Source organism: Oryctolagus cuniculus, chromosome 17 (genome assembly GCF_964237555.1).
Source record: "Oryctolagus cuniculus chromosome 17, mOryCun1.1, whole genome shotgun sequence".
Taxonomy (NCBI): Eukaryota; Metazoa; Chordata; class Mammalia; order Lagomorpha; family Leporidae; genus Oryctolagus; species Oryctolagus cuniculus.
This window is the reverse complement of record NC_091448.1, coordinates 38,305,999-38,322,464: the sequence shown is the minus strand read 5'-3', so window position 1 is coordinate 38,322,464 and position 16,466 is coordinate 38,305,999. Positions and strand designations below refer to the sequence as shown.

General features: G+C 43.7%; 2 protein-coding genes across 28 annotated transcripts in view; both read left to right on the top strand.

Moving 5' to 3' along the window:
• DDX52 (DExD-box helicase 52) overlaps positions 1–12,561 on the top strand; it is a 32,919-nt gene extending 20,358 nt beyond the window's left edge. The window contains exons 10-15 of the mRNA XM_002719247.5: positions 3,760–3,882; positions 3,992–4,142; positions 5,028–5,103; positions 7,452–7,523; positions 9,052–9,144; positions 11,247–12,561. Coding sequence (XP_002719293.1) covers positions 3,760–3,882; positions 3,992–4,142; positions 5,028–5,103; positions 7,452–7,523; positions 9,052–9,144; positions 11,247–11,304 — 573 coding nt within the window. The 3' untranslated portion in view covers positions 11,305–12,561. The remainder of the gene's footprint in view (positions 1–3,759; positions 3,883–3,991; positions 4,143–5,027; positions 5,104–7,451; positions 7,524–9,051; positions 9,145–11,246) is intronic.
• Positions 12,562–14,103: 1,542 nt separating this feature from the next.
• Positions 14,104–16,466, top strand: part of SYNRG (synergin gamma) — an 89,493-nt gene continuing 87,130 nt past the window's right edge. For 5 of the 27 annotated variants that reach the window (XM_070061044.1, XM_070061036.1, XM_070061043.1 and 2 more), the window contains exon 1: positions 14,105–14,293. In XM_070061044.1, the coding sequence (XP_069917145.1) occupies positions 14,217–14,293 (77 nt within the window). In that variant the 5' untranslated portion in view covers positions 14,105–14,216. Of the gene's footprint in view, positions 14,294–16,466 lie in introns of all 27 variants that reach the window. The other 22 variants (XM_051824680.2, XM_070061045.1, XM_070061042.1 and 19 more) reach the window with 7 other exon arrangements.

Here is a 16,466-nt window from a genome sequence, read left to right as displayed (position 1 = left end):
GTTCAGCACTATATTGTCATCTTCATGTATTGTATTTAATAATCCAGTGGTAAACTGTTAATTGCTCCTGTCCCAGGGAGGAGAGGCTCACTCTCGAATATGGTGCATCTTCCCTTCCCACTTCTGAGTAGGCTAGAAGATTCACCCAATACCCTGAAAAGAGGGTTTTCCACCTCTGTGCTATGTGTGCCTCCTTCCTTCCCTCATCCCTCTGCTTGTTTCTCAGAAATTAGGGCACTGAGTGAGGTTTTCTGTTTCTATCCCTCAAGTATTGAGTAGAAGCAGTAAGTTAAAAGTTAGGTACCAAGAACTCAGGGCATGGAGCAATAAAATAAAATAAATATAAATCCTAGGCCCTGGCCTTGGAATTGAGTCTTATTTAGGGGATAAAATAAATCCACTGTGTAAGATGATTTTTGATAAAGTACCTTAGAAGACTGAATGGTATAATATATCTCCACAGAGCCATCCGGGGTGCTGAGCTAATTGAGGAAAGTCTCAAAAGAAATGCTCTAATCTGAGCCCTGAAGAGTCTGTGGGACAAAAGGTGGATAGGGGGGCAGGTGCCATAGCATAGTGGCCTAAAGCCTCTACCTGCAGCCCTAGTGTCCCATATGGGTGCCAGTTCTAGTCCTGGCTGCTCCTCTTCCCAGCCAGCTCTCTGCTATGGCCTGGGAAAGCAGTGGAAAATGGCCCAAGTCCTTGGGCCCCTGCACCCACGTGGGAGACCCAGAGGAAGCTCCTGGCTCCTGGCTTCGGATTGGCCCAGCTCCGGCCATTGCAGCCATTTGGGGAGTGAGCCAGCGAGTGGAAGACCTTTCTGTCTCTTTATCTCTGTAACTCTACCTTTCAGATAAATAAATAAAATCTTAAAAAAAAAAAAAAAATGGACAGGGAGCATAGTGTATAAAGGCTGCGAGAGCAGCTTGGGTAGAATCTCTGGAGGTGTGTGTGAACATCAAGTGCCTGGAGACTAATGAAGAGTTTACAGTAGAGAATTGGACTTGAAGTTGGGGTCAGGTTGAGAGAGACCACTAGACATTTTTGAGGCAAAAGTAGTCACATGATAGGATGTAGGATGAATCATAAGGGAAGAGAATTGAAAGTAAGAAAATGAAGTGGTATTCTGTAGAACTAGGCTGGGCAGAGGTGGGGAAGAAATAAGCAGATGACAGCTCAAGGAATGTTCAGAATCACTGGAGGATGCAGTATTTGCAGGTACCTGGTGACCTTGGGGGCAGTATACTTTAGTGGTTAAGAGTCTGGAAGCCTGGGTTGAAATTTTAACTGAGGGCCCTCTGTGCCAGCATCATATGTCACAGCAGTGGTTTGAGTCCTGGCTGTTCTGCTTCTGACCCATCTCCCTGCTGATGCCCCTGGGAATGGAACAGAGGATGGCCCAAAGTGCCTGGGTTCCTGCCAGCCATGTGAGAGAACTGGATGGAGTTCCTGGCTCCCGGCCTTGACTTGGCCCAACCTCAGCAGTTGCTGCCATTTGGGGAGTTAACCATTGGATGAAAGATCTAGCTCTTTCTGTCTCTTCCTCTCTGCAACTCTTCCAAATAAATAAATAAATGAATATTAGGAAGAAAAAGAGAGATAAAAATTCTAGCTCTACTCTTCTAACTTCGGGCAATTTAATCTCTGCTCCACAGTTTCCTCATCTGAAGAGTAGGATAATAATAGGTATTTCATAGAACTGTTTTAGTATTAATAAGTTAATACAGAGTACTTAAAATAGTGCTTACCACATAGTAAATATTATATGTGTTCATTTTATTAATATGAATAAGGATATCATTTAGCACTAGGAAATTTGAGGTTTTCGCAGATATTCACTTAGAAATTATATACTTTGGGAACAAAGAGCTATATGTACAATTTTGTGTGAATGAGTAATTGCCTATTAAAAAGCATCTTAGCTTTCATTGCATGAAAAGTGTGTAAGTTAATATAAAAAGGCTAAGAAGCCCTAAAGTGAACAGTTGAAAATACAGAAAGCTAATATGAGAGAGACAGGGTGTGATGATGTGAATGTAAAAATAATTTGCTTAGAGCTAGAGTTGATACTGAGATTTAATTTAACTCAGTAAGATTATAGTGAGGTAACTGAAGACCAAGGAGCACCATAATTGGATGAGCAGTCCATTAAAAAGGCAGTTATGGGGGCAGGTGTTGGGATGCGGAAGGTTAAGCTGCTGCTTGGGATGCCCATATCCTGTATTGGAGTATCTGGGATCTGGTCCACTTCTGACCCGGTTCCCTGCTAATGTGCATCCTGGGGACAGCAAATGATGTCTGAACTAGTTGCATACTTGCCACCTTCACGGGAGACCCAGATTGAGTTCCAGATTCCTAGCTTCCACTTGGCCCAGCTGCAGCTGTTGGAGGCATTTGGAGAGTGAACCAGCAGATCTCTATAGCTCTCTCTGTCACTCACTCTGCTTTCCAAATAAAGATAAATTATAGCCTTTTTAAAAAAAGATAGTCACTATATGTTAAGCAGAATCAAAAATATTTGAGGCATAAGAAGCCAAGAGATGATTGTTTCAAAGAGTGGTCACTCCTTTTTATAGGGAGGTGAAGGGGATTGATGAGACTATTAGAATTAACAAGATGGCGAATACAGTTCAAATTGAGTGGAAAGAACCCATTGTAGAGACTGAATGGTGAGAGGCCAACTTCATGGCGCCGTGGGTTAAGCTCCCGCCTGCAGCACCGGCATCCCATATGGGTGCCAGTTTGTGTCCTGGCTCCTGGCTTCAGCCTGGTCCAGCCCTGGCTATTATAGCCATCTGGGGAGTGAACCAGCAGTGGATCTATCTGTCTCTCTCTCTCTGTCTTTTCCTTTCTCTCTGTAACTCCGCCTTTCAAATAAATCTTTTTTAATCTTTTTTTTTTTTTTTTTTTTTTTGACAGGCAGAGTGGACAGTGAGAGAGAGAGAGAGACAGAGAGAGAAAGGTCTTCCTTTTGCCGTTGGTTCACCCTCCAATGGCCGCCGCTGCAGCCGGCGCACCGCGCTGATCCGATGGCAGGAGCCAGGATCCAGGTGCTTTTCCTGGTCTCCCATGGGGTGCAGGGCCCAAGCACCTGGGCCATCCTCCACTGCACTCCCTGGCCATAGCAGAGAGCTGGCCTGGAAGAGGGGCAACCGGGACAGAATCCGGCGCCCCAACCGGGACTAGAACCCGGTGTGCCGGCGCCGCAAGGTGGAGGATTAGCCTATTGAGCCACGGCGCCGGCCCCAAATAAATCTTTTTTAAAAGAAAAGAATGAATGGTGAGGGAGATAGGGAAAGATATATGCCACTGGTATAAGAAATTTGGAAATAAAAGTATACTAAATTGAATTGGGGGGACCGGCGCTGTGGCGTAGCAGATAAAGCCACTGCCTGCAGTGCTGGCATCCCATGTGGGTGCCGGTTCAAGTCCCAGCTGCTCCCTTTCTGATCCAGCTCTCTGCTATGGCCCAGGAAAGCAGTAGAAGATGGCCCAAGTCCTTGGGCCCCTGCACCCACATGGGAGACAAGGAAGAAGCTCCTGGCTTCGAATCAGCCTAACTATGGCCATTTTGGCCAACTGGGGAGTGAACCGGTGGATGGAAGACGTCTCTGCCTCTGCTTCTCTGTAACTCTTTCAATAAAAGAAAGAAATTGAATTGGGTTGTCCTGTGAACTCAAATCTTGTTATGAAATACTGAGCATTTTGTATTCCTGATTATAGGGTATGTGTGTTGATTTTTGCTGTCTTTTCTTTTAGGGTTTCAATCCACCTGTACTTGTTTTTGTTCAGTCCATTGAAAGGGCTAAAGAACTTTTTCATGAACTCATATATGAAGGTATTAATGTGGATGTTATCCATGCAGAGAGAACCCAGCAACAGGTAAAGTCATAAACTACTTAGTTTTAAAATACTGACATTAAATTTATGAAGTACCATTTTCCGTTCCCAGAATAGCACAAAAACATTTAATATATATTCTGTTACACAGAGAGATAATACAGTCCACAGCTTCAGAGCAGGAAAAATCTGGGTTCTTATTTGTACAGCCTTGCTAGCCAGAGGAATTGATTTTAAAGGCGTGAACTTGGTGATCAATTATGACTTTCCGACCAGCTCTGTGGAATATATCCACAGGATAGGTGAGTTACCTTTGTTTTTCTTACCCTCTGTCACCTACTCATCTCTCTTGGCACCACTACTATTCTCTTCAGACTGTCTCATTTTTTAATGGTATGAAAATCCAGTGACCTAAAAGCAGATATTTATTGGAAATGAGAAATTACAGTGTAAATTGTATGAGACATCGCACATTTACAAATTATAATTTGTAATTTTAAAAAGTTGACAACGTATCACAAAATCCTAAAAAGTAATTTATGTGTTCACATAGATTTCAAAAATTTTTGTAATCAAAATAAACTGAACTTTTAATTCTCTTTTCCATGATTGCCTTAAGAAAATTTAAATTCATTTTTTTATTTATTTGAAAGGCAGAGAGACAGAATCAGAGAGCTTTCATCCATTGTTTAATCCCCAGATGATTGCTACAGCCAGGGCTGAGCCAGATCAGGCTGATGCCTGGAGCCTATCCAGTGATACATGTGAATCTTTTTTTTTTTTTTTTTTTTTTTTTTTTTTTAAGATTTAGTTTATTTATTTGAAAGACAGAGTTACAGAGAGAGGTGGAGTCAGAGAGAGGTCTTCCATCCTCTGGTTCACTCACCAGATGGCCACAATGGCCAGAGCTGCACTGATCTGAAGTCAGGAGCCAGGTGCTTCTTCCGGGTCTCCTACACGGGTGCAGAGGCCCAAGGACTTGGGCCATCTTCCACTGCTTTCCCAGGCCATAGCAGAGAGCTGGCTGGGAAGAGGAGAGGCCAGGACTAGAACGGGTACCCATATGGGATGCCAGCACTTCAGGCCGAGGCTTTAACCCACTGCACCACAGCACCGGCCCCCATATGTGATTCTTGAGAGTCCCTTTTCCAAAAAAGTTTTTTCTGAAATGGTCTGATTTCTCTTAGGTCGAACTGGAAGAGCAGGGCATAAGGGGAAAGCTGTTACATTTTTCACTGAAGACGATAAACCGTTATTAAGAAGGTAAATTTAGAAAAAATAACAGTATTAAGTTGGAAAAATGGCTTCATTATCATTATATTTATTTAACATAATTACAAGATGGTTATATCTGAAATTCTGTAATGATATCAACTAAATTCTTTTCTTTTCTTTTTTTTTTTTTTTTTACAGGCAGAGTGGACAGTGAGGGAGAGACAGAGAGAAAGGTCTTCCTTTTTTGCCGTTGTTTCACCCTCCAATGGCCGCCGCGGCCGGCGCACCACGCTGATCCGATGGCAGGAGCCAGGTGCTTCTCCTGGTCTCCCATGGGGTGCAGGGCCCAAGTACTTGGGCCATCCTCCACTGCACTCCCGGGCCACAGCAGAGAGCTGGCCTGGAAGAGGGGCAACCGGGACAGAATCCGGCACCCCGACCGGGACTAGAACCCGGTGTGCCGGCGCCACTAGGCGGAGGATTAGCCTAGTGAGCCGCGGCGCCGGCCAACTAAATTCTTTTCAACAAAAGGTTTCATAACTGGATTCTATAAGAAACTTTTCACTGAGCTATTACATAAAAATATATGAAAATATATAAAATCACATTTTTAAAAAGATCTGTTTATTTGAAAAGCAGAGTTAGAAGGAGAAAGAGGGAGATAGGGAGAGAGCTTCTATCTGCTGGTTTACTCCCCAAATGGCCACAGTGGCTGGAGCTGGGCTGGTCCAAAGCCAGGATCCAGGAGCTTCTTCCAGGTCTCCCACATGGGTACAGGAGCCCATGTGTTTCGGCCATCTTTCACTGCTTTCCCAGGCCATAGCAGAGAGCTGGACAGGAAGTGGAGCAGCCAGAACTCACAGGCACTCATATGGGATGTGGTGTTGCAGGCAGCAAGCTTTACCTAGTCTGACAAAATGCCACCCCCAAAATAGCATTTTTCATAGCAAATACATAACTATATCTTAGAATAATGTAAAGAGAAACAGAACATAGAAGTAAGTTTGAATCCTTTGGGAGTAATGAATAGGGATAATTAGCTCAACTTACTAGTCTGGGGTAGGCTGCCTTGAACTTGATGTTGCATCATTGCTACCTCTTATTATGGTCTAGCCTTGTCATTACTCTTAGGGGTGAATGAAGTTTATTTTTTAATGTATTTATTTTTTTAAAGATTATTTATTTATTTATTTGAGAGGTAGAGTTATAATCAGCGGGAGAGACAAACAGAAAGGTCTTTTGTCTGCTTATTCACTTGCAAATGGCCACAAGGGCCAGAGCTGAGCTGATCTGAATCCAGGAGCCAGGAGCTTCCTCTGGGTCTCCCACGGACGTGCAGGGGCCCAAGCACTTGGACCATCTTCCACTGCTTTTCCAGGATATAAGCAGAGAGCAGGATCAGAAGAGGAGCAGCTGAGACTAGAACTGGCGCCCATATGGGATGCCAGTGCTGCCAGCAGAGGCTTAGTCTGCTATGCCACAGCGCCAGCCTTTGGAGTTTTATATTTAGTCCAGGATCATATACCATATAGCAAAAACTATTTTAATAACACATTCTATTACTATTCAATTGTAGCCTTCTGAAGCCTGGATAACACATGATGTGTGTTTAGATTTTTAGTTCTTAATTTAGCTCATTGTGACACTTTAATACAGAAGCTGAGTTTCCTGCGTTTTGGCTGCCTCTAAGTTTGGCTAATGACAATTGATAGCATTTCACATTTCTAACAAAATTCAGTTATGGCCAAAGGGTGTTTGTGCATGTATCTGTTTGTCAGTTCTGGTAGAGGTTTTGATTTGTGTCTTCTGACCTCTTGGCTCTGTCACTTTAAGCCAGGCTGACGTGTATGTGTGTGTGTGTGTGTGTGTGTGTGTGTGTAGTGGGGGAGGAGATATTCCAACTGCCTAGATCCACCCAGAGTCTAAGCAACTCTGATGATACCAGTAGCAGCCTAACTATGTGTCTTAGTTTTCCATCTGTGAAATGGAGATGATAGCATTTACCACATGGGGTTGGTTGTTGAGAAAAGTAAAGAAGTTGCTGGCCATTACAGGCATGCAACAATGCCACCCCATAGTAAACGGGATCACTTGGTAAATTTCAGCTTGACTGTGGCCTCAGCCGGTGTTTCCTCTAGGATTGGGTGTGGGTAGCTTTTAGGACTTGAAAAATATAGGTGCTATTTAAAGTTATTCATCAATTTATTGATTTTAGTCTAATGGAATTTTCCCAGTAACGCATTGTGATCACATCTGTGTTAATTGATCACATTATCAGAACACTTTACTGGATTGCTTCATGTGGTTTTAATTTCTCTTATGTTGTGCTGAAGGTTTACATACATAAATGTCAGTTCTACAAGAAACCAGTTTATGTTTATGGGTTCCTTTTTCAGCGTTGCCAATGTTATACAGCAGGCCGGATGTCCTGTACCAGAGTACATAAAAGGTTTCCAGAAACTACTAAGGTACAATCTTGAATTTACTTGGAGCTTCTCTCTTTCTGCTCTCTGCGGATACATTCTTATTTCAGGGGTTTTGCTTGTTTTCTTGCCTTTTATTTTATAGTGTAATTATCTATCTGTCCATTCATCCATCCCTAAACAATACATTGTTAGTTTTGCTTGTTTTTCATCTTTTGTTAGTAGTATTAAAGTGAATATGTTCTTTTGCTTGCTGTTCATGCTCCACATTTAACATGCCATTATTTTCTTTTTTAATTTATTCTTGCTATTGTGTTAAGATACATGTAACATAAAATTTACCATCCTAACCATTTTTAGGTGCACAGTTCAGTGGTTTTAAATACATTAATAATGTTGCACAGTTATCCCCACCATCCATTTCCAGAATTTTGTCTTATAAAACTGCATCTCTGTATGCATTCCTCTTGACCACAGTCTCTGGCCACTGCCATTCTATTTTATTTATTTATTTATTTTTTTGACAGGCAGAGTTAGACAGTGAGAGAGAGAGAGACAGAGAGAAAGGTCTTCCTTTTTTTGTTGGTTCACCCCACAAAATGGCTACTATGGCTGGCGTGCTGTGCCGATCCATAGCCAGGAGCCAGGTGCTTCCTCCTGGTCTCCCATGCGGGTGCAGGGCCCAAGCACCTGGGCCATCCTCCACTGCCTTCCCAGGCCACAGCAGAGAGCTGGCCTAGAAGAGGGGCAACCGGGACAGAATCCGGCGCCCCGACCGGGACTAGAACCCGGGGTGCCGTCCTGCCAGTCTACTTCAGATCTGTCTGGTTTTGACTGCTGTTCCTCTGAAAGTGGATCACACAGTGTTTCTCCTTCTGTGACTTTATTCACTTTTAGCATAGTATCTTTAAGAGTTTATCCATGTTTCATCGTAAGAATTTCCTTCCTTGTTAAGGCTGAATAATAATCCAGTGTATGTATATACAACATTTTAATTAGCTGTTCATCTGTTGATGGGCATTTGGGTTGTTTCCATATATTAACTGTTGAGAATGATGCTTCTGTAAATATGAGTATAAATGTGTGTCTTTGAGAATGTTTTCATACATTGTCTTTATACTTTCTTATACATTATGGTTCTAAAAATACCACCTTTTCAACATTTTAAAATATTTGTAAATATTATTTGCCAGTTTTTTTTATCCTTGAAGTTTTAAGTTCAGATTTTCAAAAGTATGAGTAAAATATGCTTAGAATTATTTTAGTACATAAAACTGGTAAAAAGCAACTAATTGGCCAAAATCAAATTCTGTAGCTTATTAATATAGGCTGTAAGGCTGACACAGGACATTTTAATCACAGTGTCTTTTTAAAAAGCTGATTAAATTGATCATCCCTCCCTCTGGGTTAGCTCCTAGGAAATCGAATTTATTAAAGTAGATAAAGCCCCACCTTAAACTAGTAGGTGATTAAAAATGTATTTTATGATTAAGAATAAAAAATTAATTTTAGTTTTACTTCTTCTGGAAGAACTTGCCCTTAATTTTTCTCCTTCTTATGCTGTAACTTTCAGCAAACAAAAGAAGAAGATGATCAAGAAGCCATTGGAAAGAGAAAGTATAAGTACAACTCCAAAGTATTTTTTAGAACAAGCCAAGGCTGAACGGTAAGACAAGCTGCTGTTTAACTTCCATATATTTGTGGCAGACTTCACTTCCTTAGGATGAGCATTTCAAGTAGAGCTGCCAGGTCTACGCATTATATAATATGAAAAAACAAGATGTCTTGACATTGCCTATGATTTGGGGATTTGGATGATTTAATCTTAGAAATTTTCACTATGCATTAGTGATCTAGTCTTTTTTTTTTTTTTTCCTTTTTTTAAGATTTTATTTATTTATTTATTTGAAAGGCAGAGTTACAGAGAGACAGAAGCAGGGTAGGGAGGGCATCTTTTATCCGCTGGTTCACTCCCTAAATAGCTTTAATGGCTGGAGCTGGGCCTATCCAAAGCCAGGAGCCAGGAGTTTCTTCCAGGTCTCCATGCAGGTACAGGGGCCCAAAGACTTGGGCCATCTTCCTCTGCTTTCCCAGGCCATAGCTGAGAGCTGCATTGGAAATGGAGCCACCAAGACTCGAGTTGGCACCCATATGAGATGCCAGCACTGCAGGCAACGGCCTTACCCACTACACCACAGTGCCAGCCCCAATTTAGTCTTTTCTATCTTTGAAAATATTAATTCAGTTCACTCTTATTTATTTCTTAAAGGTTTATTTTAATTGAAACGCAGAGTTACAGAGTGGGAGAGAGAGAGCGCGCGCTTCCATATGTTGGTTCACTCCTGAAAGGGCCACAAACAAAGCCAGGAGCCTGGCACTCCATCCTGGTCCCTGCGTGGGTGCGAGGGCCCAGGTCCTTGGGTCATTTTCTGTTGCTTTCCCAGTTCATTATCAGGGTGCTGGATCAGAAAGGGAGCAACTGGGGCTTAAACTGGCGCCCAGAAGGGAAGCAAGCATCACAGGTGGGCTTAACCCACTGAGCCACAATGCTGGCCCAGTTCAATCTGATTTAGCATTGTACTGCCCATCGCGTCCACAGAGCCTGTGTCAGGACCTGCCACTGAGTCCAATAGGATGATGATTCACATTGATCAAGTCTTCATGAATTCCCTGTTCGGGGCAGGATTCAGGATAATCTTTGGGCTTATGGGAAGCACATTGTAATGCCTCTAAAAAGTATATATAAGGAGCAGGGATTAGAGAGGTGAAGTGACTTACCTAAAGTCATAAAGGACAGTGGTATTCAAACCAGTTATTGTTTCATATGCAATTTTTCCTTCATCACATCAGGCTGTTTGTAGGGCTTGAAGTAAGGAGTATTAAGTGAGTTAAATACACCAGGGAACTTTGTATTCCTAAAATACGGAATGAAAACACTGATATTTTCTTGGAAATTTTTTTCCTTTTCCCATGGTACCACTTTATGGATGGCATACACCATTCACCAGGCTTTAGAATCATACTGCTGGGGCCGGTGCTGGGCATAGTAGGTTAAGTCTCTGCCTGCAGCGCTAGCATCCCATATGGATGCCGGTTCAAGTCCCAGATGCTCCTTTTCCGATTCAGTTCTCTGCTGTGGCCTGGGAAAGTAGTGGAAGATGGCCCAAGTCCTTGGGCCCCTGCACCTGCGTGGGAGACCCTGGATCCTGGCTTTGGATCAGCTCAGCTACAGCTGTTGCAACCATTTGGGGAGTGAACCAGCAGATAGAAGACGTCTCTGTCTGTCTATAACTCTGCCTCTCAAATAAGTAAATAAATTTAAAAAAATACTGTCAAGTTCATGTCTAAAATTCATGACCAATGTCTAATGATTGACAAATTACTCCACTACTCTTTTCCTCATTTTCTTTGTCTGTAAAATGAAGATTATAATGGAATCTCCCTAGTAAGCCATTAAGAGGATTACTTGAATTAATACATATAGAGTACTTATAATCATGTCCAGCACTTAATAAGCACTGAATCAGTGTGCACCTATTATTAGATGAGGATCAGAATCTGTCACACTGCATAGTGAGTTTGTTGTGATGTTTCTGTCTCATGATGTTTGATTTTGTAAAGGGAAGAGATCATGTTTAATGTATGTTTGTGTTCATAATGCCTCTCATACTTTCCCTATACAGTATTAAACTGATAGAATTATGGAATTATGGAAAGGAAATCTATCTAGAAATATTAGTTCAACTTTCCTTACTTTCCTTTTCACAGGCAAAAGGTCGCTGGTCCAAACTGCAAGAAGAAAGTAGCTGTTGAAAACAAAAGTTAGAGTTTTTAAAAGACTTTCCCAGAAATTTAATGTTATGATCCCTCATGAATGTTGTTTTCATGGAATACTTCAGCTCTGTACCAGAGCTGTGAAATCAGCTGTGGGACTGGTGAATAATTTCTCCTGAACTGTCAGTGCATCATGTCAACTTGCAGTTTGTCAGTGACTTTTAAATAATTGTACAGAGGAAATAACACTCACTGACATTTCTGTGGTTTGAATCTAAAAAGATTCTTCTTATAGAAGAACAAAAGCATATGCTAAAAATAGCACTCAAATGTGGTGAAATCTTAAGGACTTTTGCATTCAGTTGTGAAGGAAGGTAAGGTGTGTGTGTGCTAGCCAACTGGAACAGAACTGCAAAAGCAAGCCTTGAGATCGGTGGTCCCTTTCACTGCTCTCACACGTACTTGTTTTGGGTGGATGTGAACAGGGACACGATGTCTACCAAGAAGAAACCGGCTGTCTTTAAGACTTCTTAATTTTTTTGATGGCCTTTTGTGATGTGAACCACAGCAAAGAAGATCCCTCTCCTGTAGCTGGTCCTTCAAGTCAATTCTTTGGCCTATTCAACCCCATGCTGAGGTAGCTTCTCCTACCTGTGATCACGTTGCAACTCCAAGATCATGAGCACCTCTTACTTTCTATTTCATTTCCCATCACTGAAGCATGCTCTTGAAAACTGATAAATGTTGTATGTTGATAAGGAGGAATGTTCCTATTACTTGATCCACCTCTAGCTTCATTCTCTATGGCTTATCTTTCCTGAGGCTGGATAGTCCTTAATCCATTTAGTAAGCAGGTTTCTGCCAAAGGTAAAGAACTAAGATCATAGGGTGATGGAGACTATTCACTGTTAGCAGCAGATTCTTCTCAGTTGCTATTTCTCTACTGTGGAGTAAAAATTGGCCTCATACAAGTAAGGTGCTTAGTGTGGAGCCTTAGTGTAACATGATTGTTATCAGAACTACCTGCCACAGAACTGTAACACATACACTTTTCTCAGTAGCATTGAATTAAATTTCCTTCCTCTATTCTCATCCGTTTATCTTTGAGTTGACAAATAGAATATTTTACATGGGACAAAAATTGTTCATCTTCAGAATTCAAGTGGAGACAGCTGCTAAAGGTTGCAAAAAAATACATGCCAATAACTTTTTGTTTGTTCTTATAAATAGATCCTTAATTCACTGTATATTCTGGAAGTAGGTTTACTGGTGCAACCCTTAAAAAATAAATGTTATTTAATTTCTCAGAGCTTTGGTTTTTTCATCTATGAAATTGTGTGTATCTTAACATTGGAAGTACCTAGCACTCAGCCTACCACCTAGTAAATGCACAACAAATATTCCTTCAACAAATATACATTTTATTAGAAATATAGGGATTGATAACAGAGTTCTTGCCCTTAAAATTAATGGTGAAGATAAAGTGAAGGAACAAATACTGTGGTAAATTCTCTGTTAGATGTAAGGCCACGATGCTGAAGGGTCACAGGAGGGCATCTAAGCCAGACTGGCTGTCGTGGAAGGCTGATGTCCTGAACTGAGTTCTGCAGATTTAGAAATCAGTAGGCAGAGAGGAGGAACCAATGGGGCTGGCGCTGTGCTATAATGGGTAAGCCACAGCTTGTGATGCCCGCATCCCATAGGGGCACCCGTTCTTGTCTTGGGTGCTCCACCTTGAATCCAGCTCCCTGTGGATGGCCTGCCCTAGTAGTTGGGCCCCTGCACCCACGTGTGGGACCTGGATGGAGCTCCTGGCTCCTGGCTTCAGCCTGGGTCAGCCCTGGCTGTTGCAGCCATCTATCTAAAGAACCAAGTATTCTAGGCACAGAGATCGCATTTTCCATGATCCTTGATATACTTCCTTTTTTGACTTTTAACTATTTTCTCATCCACAAATATGGTATTGACAGGAGCCTATTCCAATATGGTTTGTCAATGGATGAGTACAGAATTTCACCTTTCCCCAAGGAAGGGGGAGAGTTGGTGAACAGGCAATTAGAGCACAAGAACACAAAATAACAGCAGCTGGCCCTACTGCTAGAATTTTGGAGTCAAGCTGACCTAGGTTTGAATCCTGGTCCTGCTGCTCACCGCTGTGTGACCAGGGCAAATTAACTTCTTTTAACCTCGATTTTTCTCTTCTGTAAAATGCCAACTCCAATTCTTAGGAGACAAGATTTAAAAAAATAAATGCATGTGAAGTTCCAGACCATTTATTGTTCTTAGCAATGACTTTCCGAGTAAAAGCCCTGGGGCCAGAGTAAAAACAAAAGCTAGTAATTAATACATTATTTAGTGAGCAGTCTCCTTGGGGCTTGAAAAAGTCTACACTGAACATTTTACGCTGATTAGAAAAATAAGTCACAGTAAAAAAAAAAAAAAAAAAAATGTCCGGAGAGGTTCATAGTCTTAGTCGTTAACTGCTTCCCGAACAACCCGGTTCTGCCTCTGCCTGCAGCAGGGAAGACAAAGGGACGGCCGAGCTGCCCGGGGCGGAATCGGAGCAGCGGGGCTCGGGTTTGCGTACTCTTAAGAGAAATCGGCTCAAGGGATGCCCAGAAGAAGCGCAGAGAACCGCCTAGGACGTGGAGTGAGTAACAGGAGAGCGCCTGTGTACCCCCCTCCTGGTTTAAGAAACTGGATGACCGTTTCTAACTGGAGAAGCCGCAGCGTCCTGCCGCTCGCGCGCCCGCACTGCCAGCCCCGCATCCGCAGGTGCCGGGCGGCTGCGCCCCGCCCGTGGGCCCGAGGAGTCACGTGGGCGCGCGGCCCCGCCCCGACGCCCGGTCCGCGGCGAGGTGGGGCCTGGCGTTTGCCCCGGAAGTGGCTGTCGGCGGCTGACAGCTGCTAAGGAGGCGGCGGCGGCGGCGGCGGCGGCGGCGGCGGCGGCGGACCGGGAGCAAGATGGCGCTGCGGCCAGGCACGGGAGCTGGCGGCGGCGGGGCCGCGGGAGCTGGCGCAGGAGCCGCCGGGGGAGGCAGGTGGGTGTGAAGAGCTGGCTCAGAGCCCGTGGGCTGCTCCTGACCCCGCCGCCGAGCAGAGCTGGCCTTCGCTCCAGCAATAGGTGCTTGGCAGTTATGGCGGTTTTCGCCAGCTCCGACCCTTTTCCTTGGGAACTGGACTGGGGGCGAGGGGTCGGCCTCCTGGGACCCTGGCGCTGAGGGGCGGATGGAGCTTGGACGCGCGACGCCGGCGTTCAGCTGAGGGGCGCCGACTGCCTGGGCTCCGGCGAGGAGCGCGCGCCTCGGTGCGGGCGGGGAAGCGGCGAAGCGAGGGTCCCCTCGGGAGGCTGCGCGAAGGGGGAACCCCGGCTCCTCGCGGCCGGTCCCGCTGCATTTGAGGCCCCCCGGGCCTCCCTGTCCCGGGGCTTAGTGAGCTCGACCAGGAGGAGTATGGGAGGAAAGGTTCAGAAAAATCTGGCCACAGAGCTGGTGGAACTGTTTGTACGTGTGTGTACCGTTTCTCCCCCGCGTACCCAGTGCCCTGGCCTGTCCTCCTCTTTGTTGTGTTGTGGTTGTTGTTAAACACACGACAAACAGGACAGCAGGAAAACCCGGAGGCCTTGGAGTCAGTAATCGCCTAGCGGTAGCCAGCTCTTGTACATGTCACTCCTGAGACTTGCGGGTCTCCTTTGTCAAAGTCGCCCCATTGTTAAACGGCTGTGTTAGAACAAAGCTGCAGACTGGGGCTTACTCCTTCCAACAGGCCTGGCCTTTGTGATAGTTGAGCTGAGAGCTGCCTGTGGTTCTTAGAGCCAGAACTGTAAGGGAGGTGAAGCTGATGAACACGTTAGGAAATATTCCAGGAAGTTCTCACGCCACTTCTGCAGTGCCCTAGTGACACTGACTGCATGCTCACTTGGGGGGGCAGAATTAGCTTTATTTCTAAATCTTATTTTTTTCTTCAGTATCCTAAATTATCTTTGCAAAAGGAAGTGCTTTTTGATGTGCAGTTAGTTTTGGAGTCAGGAACACTGCAGAAGTATGGGGGTCTTTAAAGATTATCACCCCTCATGGTGCTCCTGTATGCTAGGAAAAAAACACCTGTGTGCAGCCCCGCTCTGCATTTCCTCTACACCTGTGACTTTAGATGTGAAACTTTTTACTTTCTGTTTTGTTCTTTTCACTGTTTGTTAGTTTTTCATGAGTACTTGGAATCAGTGTCTGGCTGGAGAAGAAAAGTATGTAATCTCTGTTCCGTTTATGATGGCAGTTTGTAAGAAGTTCCTGAGAGGCACTAATCTGATCAAGTAAATTTTTGATAATGCCATCAAGTTCTGAGAACATTCAGACTTAAAAAGAATTTGGCATTGTAGGCCCACATTTTTATTTACTTAAAATATTTTTTTTCTTGGGCAGGAGGACCTCAGTTGCAGAGTTGAGTTGAGTGGATAATTTCTTTTTAGCTTCGTTTTCATATCATTGCTTCATGGGCATAGATTTTCTTTTTTTTTTCTTTTTCTTTCTTTCTTTTCTTTTTTTTTTTTTTTAAGATTTTCTTTCTTTATTTGAGAGAGAGTTACAGATGGAGGGAGAGACAGAAAAGTCTTCCATCCGCTGGTTCACTCCTAAGTGGCCGCAGTGGCTGGAGCTGAACCAATCCAAAGCCAGGCATCAGGAGCTTCTTCCAGATCTCTCATGCGGGTGCAGGGGCCCGAGCACTTGGACATCTTCCACTGCTTTCCCAGGCCATAAGAAGGGAGCTGGATTGAAAGAGGAGCAGCCAGGATAGAAACTGGTGCCCATTTGGGATGCTGGCACTGCAGGCGGAGGCTTAGCCCACTACGCTATAGTGCTGGCCTCATGGGCATAGATTTTCCATAAGTGTGGCTTGGAATTTTGATAGAAGCTAAGATGATCGGTTTAAGATTTTCCCTTCTCTTCAAATGTAACATTGGCATTCTAAGACATTAGAGAATACGTGGGAAAGAAAATTGGTTAAAATGATCCTTCCTTTGAAAAATACATGGTAAATATATTACATATACTGGGAAATTTGAGGGCTGAGAAGCTGTATGCTCGATAAAGAAAGGTCATTATGGTTTTTAGGATGCAATGATAAAAGCTGCAGTTACTATGTAAGGAACTAACATGGTGGTAGCCTACGTATATTCTAGGCAAAAGAAAACGCCTCTGTAAGCTCTTGCTGGAGAAT